The sequence below is a fragment of the Dysidea avara genome, chromosome 11, assembly GCF_963678975.1.
Source record: "Dysidea avara chromosome 11, odDysAvar1.4, whole genome shotgun sequence".
Taxonomy (NCBI): domain Eukaryota; kingdom Metazoa; phylum Porifera; class Demospongiae; order Dictyoceratida; family Dysideidae; genus Dysidea; species Dysidea avara.
Window position 1 is genome coordinate 7,364,961 of NC_089282.1, and position 10,047 is coordinate 7,375,007.

A 10,047-nucleotide genomic window follows, 5' to 3' on the forward strand; every position below is an offset into this window, starting at 1 on the left:
AGTTATTGTCAGCAGGTGATGACCTTTTTTTTTTTTGTCTTCAACTTACAGCTAGACTGAAGTTGCAATTCCAAAGTGGAATCCCCCTTTTTAAAAGTCTGGATCCGCCCCTGCTTTCCCCTACCAATCAGTAATCTCATAATCAATCATATCTTCAAACTGAGGCTGCACATTTTTGGAAAATAAATGAATAAGAGGTGGCGGCGGCAGCATATTAGGCGCCATGATTAATTATATCTATTTGTTAGGCGCAATCTGTGAATTTGCGCAGTTTATAAATTGCGCTGCGCATTTTGTGAATTCATAAAATGCGCAACAATTTATAAATTGTTGCGCAGTTTGTGAATTACCGTAAGAGCTGCGCATTTTATGAACTGGATTCTGGTCCATTCAGCGTACCGCGCCTTCTTGACTGATTCAAGTGCGTATCATAGCTGCTTTCAGGGAGGATAACAGGCTTCTTTTACCACCTTAATTTGATATGTTTGCTACTAGCTGAAGGGACATGGATAAAGACGCATTCTATAGCTATATTGCAGACTATCTCTCCCTCCAAGGTTCCTTTGCGTACTCTGCAGCTTGCCTGGATAAGGTGCATACTGTCCTTCTCTTTGTTGCCTTCTGCATACTACAGCATTTGTGGTAGCTAGCAGGCTCATCGATCAGCTAATATTGATAGGCACAGTCCAGCCTACATGTTTTACTTTTTCAAGCAGTTGTCCAGCACATACAAACACTACACCAGTAATGAAATGTATATCAGCACACTGATAAGGTTTGGTGCATTGCAACTCGTGTCCAACATTGTATCTTTAATGTCCAGTTTAAATGGTACACGTACTTATAATTTCACTCTTACATTATCCCATGCATGTAGATGTAACACAACACGTAGTTACATAATGCCACCTCTGTGTGATACAGTTATTAGTGCAAACATATAATCAGGTATGCTGTGTTACATATAGTTAAGTATAATCCAATACATGAGTGAGTTACAGCGGCACAGCTCCATTTGATGAACAGCAAGACCTAGAAAAGTTGTATCCATTTTCATCTTGCCTGGCTGTAACCACATGTCTTCTTAAACACGGTTCATGGTACCCCCTGATGAGTGACTATATATTGTACCTGACCTATAGAATTCACAAATGTGAATACACAATTTGTTTGCATAACTAGACCTCACTATGTCAGTCATATCATCATCCAAACTAATCATTCCACAAGAATGGCAGTAGTCATCCAATGATTCTAAATAAACAAACATTATCTGTTAATGCATGTGATACATCATCATAGCTCATCAGCATATACAACAGACTATGAAAAGAAATTCACTGATTTACCAAGAAATTCACTGATTTACCAAGAAATCCAACTATTCACCAAGAAGGTTATTTACGTACATGTTTACTTAATGCACAAATGAGTACACATAATGTGATGATGCATATTGAAATGTTTGCTGAAGTAATTAATAGGTGCATAATTATAACAATTTTTGTGGCATAGTCTAATGTATTTCAATACATTTCATTTTAAACAAAGGATTATGTAAGCTATATAGTTGAGTTTCACTCAGTGGGTAGCCTGCACAGAGTATAAAATAGTTAACTGAAATAGGTGATGTATTCATCTGAACGTGCCCCCAACAATAATTAAGCTATTACACTTTGCTTTCAGCCATGTTCAGCCAATTACACAGCATTGCATGGGAAGCTCCTCTGCAACCATTCCAGTCACTACATGCAGTAACAGAAAATACAGATAACTTCTGTTACACATGTAGGGAAGCCATTAAGTGGTGCTAGCTACCACAAATCAACACCTTCCACTGTCAGCAAAGATACATAAAGGAAGACTCAAGTAGGTCCATGATGTTCGCATTATAAGTACTGCGGTATGCCAAATTAAGGTACCAAGCAACGTTGAAGAAATCAAGCCTGTAGCAGGGGGTCTGTTCCAGGTAGTTGTAAACTAAGTACCGTGTGAAAAATACACACATGGTCTTACTAGGGGGTATGGAGGCATGCCCCTCCAGATTTCTTCTGAGATCACTTACTGATTGCTCCATGCATTACAACAAATGACTGTCTATTAGAGTGTCTCAATCTTTTTCTAAACTAATATATCAGAAAATTCAGTGATAGATGCATGGGCTCCATAAATTGATAGGTGGTTGCTATGCCTATGGGGATCACAAAGGTTTGGTCTTTTGCAAAAATATCAGCTAAAATCCAGCCTGACTTGTACTTCACAACAGCTTGGCATGATTACAAACTTGGGAACCAGTTCAGTATAGAATATTGGCATATAATTTACCACCCATCTCCACAATGTCCAGGTCTTATGACTAGTGGCTATAAATTTTTGTGATGTTTGAGAATATTATAGCATACAAAATTCATTATACTTCCATACCTCTGTAAGTATTTTCTTGTAGTCTACATGTTTATTTTCAGTTGAATGCACACGCTCTACTATGTCATAAAATTTCTCAACTGTTGCAACTACTGAAACGATTTGTCATTCTCATTCTGTAAGTACAGAATTTTGTGAACGGCAGGAACAAACAAAACCAATTTAGTTTCTTTCCCTTTGTTTCAGTTAGCAGGCAAATATAGAACATCTTCCAACTTCAGCTCTGGGTAGTTTAACAAAAAAAACTTCTTTGTTTCAGTAATGAAAGGTCTATTAGAAATATCATTTCTTTCCACTCTATTCAAAACGTCTGTTATCTTCTGCACCTTCTCCTCCGTTACTGTTGTGGTGTGATTGTGATCAAGATATCTTCCTCTACAGAACCTTTCAAATAGCTCTCTGTGACCCTCTTTCGACATATCTCCGAGTCTAACTTCATAGTGAAACTCACACTCCCACACCATACTACTATGCTTATACACTTGATGCATGCTTTACATTACTACCCATACCAATTAACAAATACGGTTTGTGCCACCACTGCTGGTTGGCTATTTTTGTGACAACTTAGAAAGATTTACAACCGTTAACACAACACACCATTACTACTTCTATACTACAAAGATCATAAGAGCAGAGTGGGGGCTAGCCAAACATAAAATAAATTTAACAAAAAAATTCAGAGCATCCAGCCCCAGGACACCCTTGGAAAAACCTGGTGACATTTTTTTTTTTAAAACCACTCAGGAAAAAAACCCAAAACTGCTCACTCTGCTGTGTATGCATAAAATTCAATTGTCACACAACTGCCACCAATTACAGATGCCATCTATCTGAGACCACAGCTAAGGAAAATTCAATGGGTGGGGGGAGGGATCCAACCCGTTCACACACGTGGCCTAGAGTGAATTAATACACACCACACAGCATTATTTATACCATGCATCACGTGACACCACTACCATATTCACGTGGGAGCTTATTTTCTTGCTAATTCACTACGTTCAAACGCTAGAAAATACATCTGTTCATACACTGCCACGAGGAAATCTCGTGATCCAACACTTGGAACGACAGTATACGGGTTATGATACAACTGTACTGTGTCGCATCTCGCCTTGCCATATGTCCGTACGACACCTGCGCAATGTTGCGCATTTTATGAATTCACAAAATGCGCAGCGCAATTTATAAACTGCGCAAATTCACAGATTGCGCCTAACATATTGTCTATAAGCGCTCATCCGTCTTAATAGCTTCAAGAGCTTCGCGGTGGCTGTGACATTAGGAGGCGAGTTAGGAGGAGTCGCTGTACAGAATTACCTAGCTTTCAACAGCTTAAGCAATGTGTTCAGTGGCAGTATAGCCTCGAGTCGTATTATCCTTGCTGTTGCTTTGATGAATGACCGGCCAAACCCGGTGTCCGCGCATTCACAGCCACTAGCTACATGTACAGCCACTATCTAACTTATTTATCGCTAGCTGGTCCGTTTGTTTTCATTTAGATGATGGATAGTGATCGTCTCCAGCATCTTTATCTCACTGGGGTGAGAAAAAATGGAGTAAATATTGGTTCAGGTGCTTTTGGAAGAGTTTTCGAGATTGAATTTTGCGGAGAATTGTACGCAGCAAAGGAGATACACCAGACTTTAATAGAAGAAGTAACACCTGAAGAATTTCAATCAGTGAAAAGAATGTTTATTGAAGAATGTCATCGAAGTAGTGCGCTTGGTCATCACAATGTTGTGCGAGTCCTCGGAGTATACATATCTGGTCGTGAGTCTCGGCTACCAATATTAGTAATGGAGAGGATGCAGGAGAGCCTTACATCGCTGGTGGAAAAGTATCCAAATATTCCGATGTGTGTTAAGTTGTCTATGCTACTGGATGTGTCCAGAGGATTGTGGTACCTGCACAGTCATGATCCTCCCATTGTCCACCGAGATCTTTCCCCCAACAATATCTTATTGACTAGTCAGTTTGTGGCAAAAATCAGTGACCTAGGAGTGGCCAAAGTGATACCAGCAGGCAGCAGGAAGACAAAAAGTCGTGCTCCAGGAACAGTGCACTTTATGGCTCCGGAGGCTTTAACAGAGATCCCAAAGTATGGTTCTCCTCTTGATGTTTTCTCTTATGGCGCATTGATACTTCATGTGGTGAATCAAGAATGGCCTGAGCCACTACATTATGTAATGATTGATCCCAATACTGGGAGACGAGTGGCTTTATCAGAAGTAGAACGGCGTCAAGGACATGTAGAGCAGATGACAGGGGCACCAGCAGACTTGAGGTGTTTAGTTGAACAATGTCTTGATGATGATCCAAGTAGACGTCCTCCAATATCAGGTGTGTCAGACAGGATGAAGAGAATGAAAGAAGCAGAGAATGTGAGGTGTCCAGATGTGACCATGAATCCCATAACATGGCAGGCAACAAAAATGTTGAAAGATACCATGCTGTCAAAATTGATAAGAGGGTATATTTTGTCATAATTACATTTATGGGGAACTTCCTTTTGGGAACATCCCTAAAGGAAGTGAATGATTTTATTCATATCAACACTATTGTCCATATAATTATGGCAAACAACAATGCACTACCTAAACCTACTCAAACAACACCTCTAGTTATAAGACAGTTGACACTGTTTTGTGATCTGGCATATACAATGCATTCTAAGAAAGAAATTGATTCCTTTTACTCACTCATTATCAATAACGCTATAATATATATGCCAGCTGTATTTCCTTTACTCAACAACTCTTGCTGTTTCGAAAACATGTTATGATCAAATCTAACTGAAGAGGATGATACAGCAGTGTGCATGTATCTTTTTAAACACTTACTATGCATGCATCTATCGGTGTTAAGCCATACTGCCTCCCACCCCAATGATAGGCTTTAATAAGGGATTTGAAGTTTACAATGTGCCTGGAAGGTGGGGAATGTGAACCAGCGGTGAAAAGTATTTACTTGTGACACTTGATAAAACCGAAGTTCCATGTCAACTTCTCATGATCATGCCATAGGTGTGCGGATTTGACCTGACAATTTGTCTCCAGATTGGAGAATTTAACCTTTCTACAGTCAAATCCTGACTATATCCCCACCCTCCCCGTGTATCTCCACCCTCCCTGTACTGGGAGGAGTTGGATATAACAGTGATAAGTACATCACTCTGATGCTATACTGTAATTTGCAGACTAGTTCACAAGAATATGATTTGAGTAAGGAAGTGAAAATGAAAGAAGAGGAGAAAGTAGAACAGGCTGCCAAAATGTTGCATGATGCTGTATTGGTAAGAAATTTTGTAATGATATATATGGAACTACCATAAATGACTGAAGTTTTGTTGATTAATTCATATTTATTATGAATTTTAATGTAGGGATCATCCATTATTTCCAGCATTTTCACAAGAGTACAGAGAGTACGCTAGAGGGCAAATTCACTTGTACGCTTTTAAAAATGTAGCACCACATAGAGAAAATAATTTAGTACTAGTGTTTGATTAGAATGTTTAAGGTGGTGAAAGCTGTTGGACTCTGAATTACTGTTTCAGGAGCTGGTTATGTAGCAGTGTACACAAGACTATTTATAAATAATTCTTTTAAATGCCTACATGTATATACGTTCTGACAAGTCATAGGATTAGCAGGCAGATGTATTGAAGAAAACCATAAAAAGATTAATACTGATCATACAATAACCATCACATTGACATTTTTATAGTATACTTTTGGGTAGGGGGAGGGGGATAAGCAAAAAGAGTTCTCTCTGTATGTTCGTGAAAATGTTGGATGATCCCTTATTATCATGTTAGTTAAAGAAGAGTTTGAAATTTTTTTGTTTCATTTCAGAGTTCTTAAAGGGACCTTTTCTGTCCATAATGTGATGGTACTGTACATTAGGGATCATGAAGGTTTGATATGTTCTGGCCAAAAAATTACCCTAAACCAACCTTGCAATGCCTTCATGGCACCTTGGAAGTATTGGTTAGGTACAACAAAGCTCAAAAGTACCTTTGGTACAACCTGAAATGCTTCCAGCAAAAGGTTGCGACAGATTTTATTTTCTACTGGCAGACTGACTCATTGACTGACTGCCTGATGCCTTCAGACAAGCATAACTCAATAACGGCTAAGGCTACAGGCTTTATTTTTCACTGTATTCACGTTGCTTGAGACCGACAGGTGCTTTTTAGCATACCGCAGTACGTGCAATGCATGTTTCATAGACTTACCTGTGTCTACCTTTGTTTGTCCTATTTATCTTTTCTGACAGTGCAAGGTGTCAATTTGTGGTAGCACCATGTGATGGTTTCCCTATACTGTACGTTTGTAATGGCAATTGTCCAAGTTTTCCATTGTGACTGGATTGATTACAGAGGTAGTGTTCATTATTTGTAGCACTGTGTAATGGGCTGGACATAGCTGAAAATGAAGCGTAATGGCCACTTTGCTATTTTAGTAATTGATAGTTGGGGTGTGCATTTAGATGAGAACAATAGCTGTTCTTTCTTCTAATGCAATATGCGTGGGTTCGCCAGTCATAATATTTTAAAAAGTAAACAAGCAAGTGCAAGGAGAATTTGGGAATTTTAAGTTTGATTAGGCATAAAAGGTAGTAAAACAAGAGAGGTCTTCTATGCCTGAAGATATACTAGTGGACATTTAATCCTTGGGATTAAATGTCCACTAGTATATCTTTCAGGTGTAGGTGACCTCCCTTGCTTCACTATTAAAAATTCCTAGTACTTGTATATATAGCTGCATCATACGTACTCAACAATCACTCAGAACTCTTCTATTGAATTGTTCTAGGGTTTATATGAAACCTGCAATTACCACATAAAAACCCGCCAACTTTCACACCAGTATACTGAAGGAAGAAAGTCCTTGTGTCATTCATCAAAATTGACATTGCACAACAAAGCTACCCAGTGATAGTGGTCAAAGTTCGTTCTCATATAATGTCTAAATTGAGTGTTGCTATAAAAAAATTGACATTGGGTTAAATCACTTAAATGTTTGACAGGCAGCATGCATATATCATGCATACTAAACACTTTTGTGATCAATGACTTGTGTTAATGTACATGTGATTCATAGACCAACTCACAAGTAGATCTAGACATTTTCAATAAAGGAGTGAAGGTGAAATGGAAAGAGTTAACTCCTCTACCAGTGAGCCGTACAGCACATACAGCAGTATTACTACATGGATCAGTTTATGTTGGAGGAGGGTGGGAAGGAAGAAATGGCAGTGACACAGCACAGGACTGCTACAGAGTAGATGTGTACAATTTTACTACAAATCAATGGGACCCCTCTCCCATAACCACACCATACTGTTTGTATGCCATGACTGTACTGAATGATACACTGACCATTGCTGGAGGCCATGATAAGAATGAAGAATTTACTAACAAGGTGCTTGTTCTTGATTGTAGACAGTGGAAACATTATAACAAAATGCCAACTGCAAGAGTTTTTGTTACTGCCGTTGGTCATCAGTCATTTTTGATCACGGTAGGAGGGAAAAACCAAGCATCATAGTGATTGGACTAATGTTGCTACTACTGAATTACTTGACACTACCAATGGTTGTTGGTATACTTGTGATGACCTTCCTGTACCACACTGCCAACTTAAGGTTGCTGTTATGAAGAAAACTTTGTATTTGTTGGGTGGGTATAATGAATTTCGTAAACCATCTCCACAAGTGTTCACTGCTTCACTTGACAACCTCTCAAGTCACCAGCTGAAGTGGCAATCACTTCCAGACAGTCCATGTTGGTGTTCTGCTCCTGTTGCTCTATGCAACAAGTTTCTCTTAACAGTCGGAGGAATACGATCATATAAAATAAATGAGGTTTATGTTTTCAACCAATCAAATGGTTTATGGAAACTGGTACCAAGCCTTCCAGCAGCAAGAAGTTTTTCTGCAGTAGTGGGTGTGGCTAATAACAGGCTAATTGTTCTAGGTGGAGTGACTCTATTAAATGAATACTCTAGTACTGTGTGGGTTGGTGAGCTGGAATAGCTACAGAATCTACCATTGATCTATGCATATCTACTGCTAACTGTAACCGTATACTTGAAACATGTAATATAAAGTTATCACATCTACAGCATGCAACTGAATTGTCAGCTATAAACATACTGTATAACTAATAAAAACAAAATATGTCATAGTAATATTGCATTTAGGATGCTTGCATGATTGTATGAAAAATCTTCAGCTGCTGAACATTAAACACCGTCTCATTATGATAAATGATACAGTGGAATGGCCCAATCATTTAGTTATCATGCTCTCTTTGTCCTGATACCACAAATTAAAAAGTTTTGTTCAGAGCAAGCCATGCAATTGTGAAAATTCTATACCATTTGGGCCTGACTCCCTCTGTAATCCCACTGTTTTAATGCAACATTTATGCTGTGTCCCCTCCCCCACTTTCCAGTTCTAGGTTCAAGAAATCATAACCACAATGCTCTAGTTATATATATATATAAAATATTTAAGTGGTTTTCTGTATGCAGAAAATAATTCCTTTGTTTACTTTCATATCCAGCTATAGCCTTTGCCAAAGGCTAGGAGTAAATCAAGGCATTATATACAGCAAATTTTATGTAGTATACTCTTTATTATAATGATCCTTTCTCTATATAGCTTATAAAATTCCTAAAGTTTTCTTACACTTGTATAAGTGGTTTCCAGCATGATGAAAACAATGCCTTGGCCAGCCTTTGCTGTGTTTCTTTGTAAAATAATTTTTGTATGCAAAAACTTAAACTTATACGCATGTACATGAAAGTTATAGCCTAGCTAGATGTAGGGGTCATTCCATATCAAATCAACAAAAAAAAAATCCAGACCCCTTTCGATTTTCATGAAATGTGGTACAAACATGGACCCTATCAAGAAATGTTCTCACACCAAAATTTGGCTCATTTCATTGGTCTCCAAGTTATGACCACTCAAAGTTTCTACTGAAAATTTTATTTTGCTTACACTTCTTCAATAAAATGGCCATAACTTTGCTTGTAATTGACATAGAAACTTCTGGTTTAGATTTTGAAATCTTTATTAAATGCTCTTTTAGGTGATATATAATTGTTTATAATTACTCAAAGGAAAATGTCAAACCACAAAAATGTAGCTTTTTCCTTTGATCTTAATTTTCAAAAATATGTATTCTTTAATTAAATTTATTTTTGGTTTACATGTTGCTCTAATGCCAATCATTCATCATTGTGTGTTTAAAGTTAGAATCAATTACAATAGTAGATCATGAGTTATAAGTGTTAATGTGTAGCCTTGTAATCACTGCTGTTTGTATGGTATTTTTACAGTGTAATTTCCAATACCAATTGCAAATAACCCTATATTAGTATGTCATAAATCATTTTATGCATTAAAATAGTTAAGAAATATGGAGCAATCATAGGCTACCTATAATAAAGGAATTATTGAGCATATTTTTGCTATATAAGTTCAGTGTCCTATAAAATAGAGGTGGCCACTACAACAAGGTGGTCTTATTATAGAGGTAGCTATATTCATAAGGTACAACTAATGATATTTTTTCCAATCTAGTTTTTCAATTTTACTATAATA

The 10,047-nt window shown here is 37.7% G+C and overlaps 2 protein-coding genes and 1 long non-coding RNA gene across 4 annotated transcripts; 2 read left to right on the plus strand and 1 right to left on the minus strand.

The window, feature by feature from the left end:
- Positions 1 to 799: 799 nt before the first annotated feature.
- Positions 800 to 2,871, minus strand: LOC136238480 (uncharacterized). The gene is made up of 3 exons (XR_010693003.1): positions 2,425 to 2,871; positions 1,190 to 1,254; positions 800 to 1,136 (listed from the first exon to the last, which is right to left on the minus strand). It is a non-coding gene; the product is annotated as an uncharacterized lncRNA (long non-coding RNA).
- A 778-nt stretch (positions 2,872 to 3,649) lies between these two features.
- LOC136238416 (probable serine/threonine-protein kinase DDB_G0271682) lies at positions 3,650 to 8,570 on the plus strand. Of its 2 annotated transcripts, none has more exons than XM_066028868.1 (2): positions 3,650 to 5,722; positions 7,536 to 8,570. In XM_066028868.1, exon 1 carries the CDS (start codon positions 3,930 to 3,932, stop codon positions 4,914 to 4,916), a length of 987 nt encoding a protein of 328 aa, XP_065884940.1. In that variant the 5' UTR covers positions 3,650 to 3,929; the 3' UTR covers positions 4,917 to 5,722; positions 7,536 to 8,570. The 2 variants fall into 2 exon arrangements, with proteins under 2 accessions (XP_065884940.1, XP_065884941.1); XM_066028869.1 differs by having other exon boundaries at positions 7,552 to 8,570.
- On the plus strand, positions 5,350 to 8,469 carry LOC136237639 (influenza virus NS1A-binding protein-like). Its single transcript, XM_066027855.1, has 4 exons — positions 5,350 to 5,382; positions 5,627 to 5,722; positions 7,536 to 7,856; positions 7,960 to 8,469. The coding sequence occupies exons 1-4, from the start codon at positions 5,350 to 5,352 to the stop codon at positions 8,467 to 8,469; spliced, it is 960 nt and encodes a 319-aa protein (XP_065883927.1).
- Positions 8,571 to 10,047: the final 1,477 nt, after the last annotated feature.

Coding starts and splice junctions, on each gene's coding strand:
- LOC136238416 (XM_066028868.1), top strand. CDS start 3,930: ATGATGGATAGTGATCGTCTCCAGCATCTTTATCTCACTGGGGTGAGA.
- LOC136237639 (XM_066027855.1), top strand. CDS start 5,350: ATGTGCCTGGAAGGTGGGGAATGTGAACCAGCG. Junction 5,383..5,626: donor GTGGGGAATGTGAACCAGCG/GTGAAAAGTATT, acceptor TGTAATTTGCAG/ACTAGTTCACAAGAATATGA. Junction 5,723..7,535: donor TGTTGCATGATGCTGTATTG/GTAAGAAATTTT, acceptor TGTGATTCATAG/ACCAACTCACAAGTAGATCT.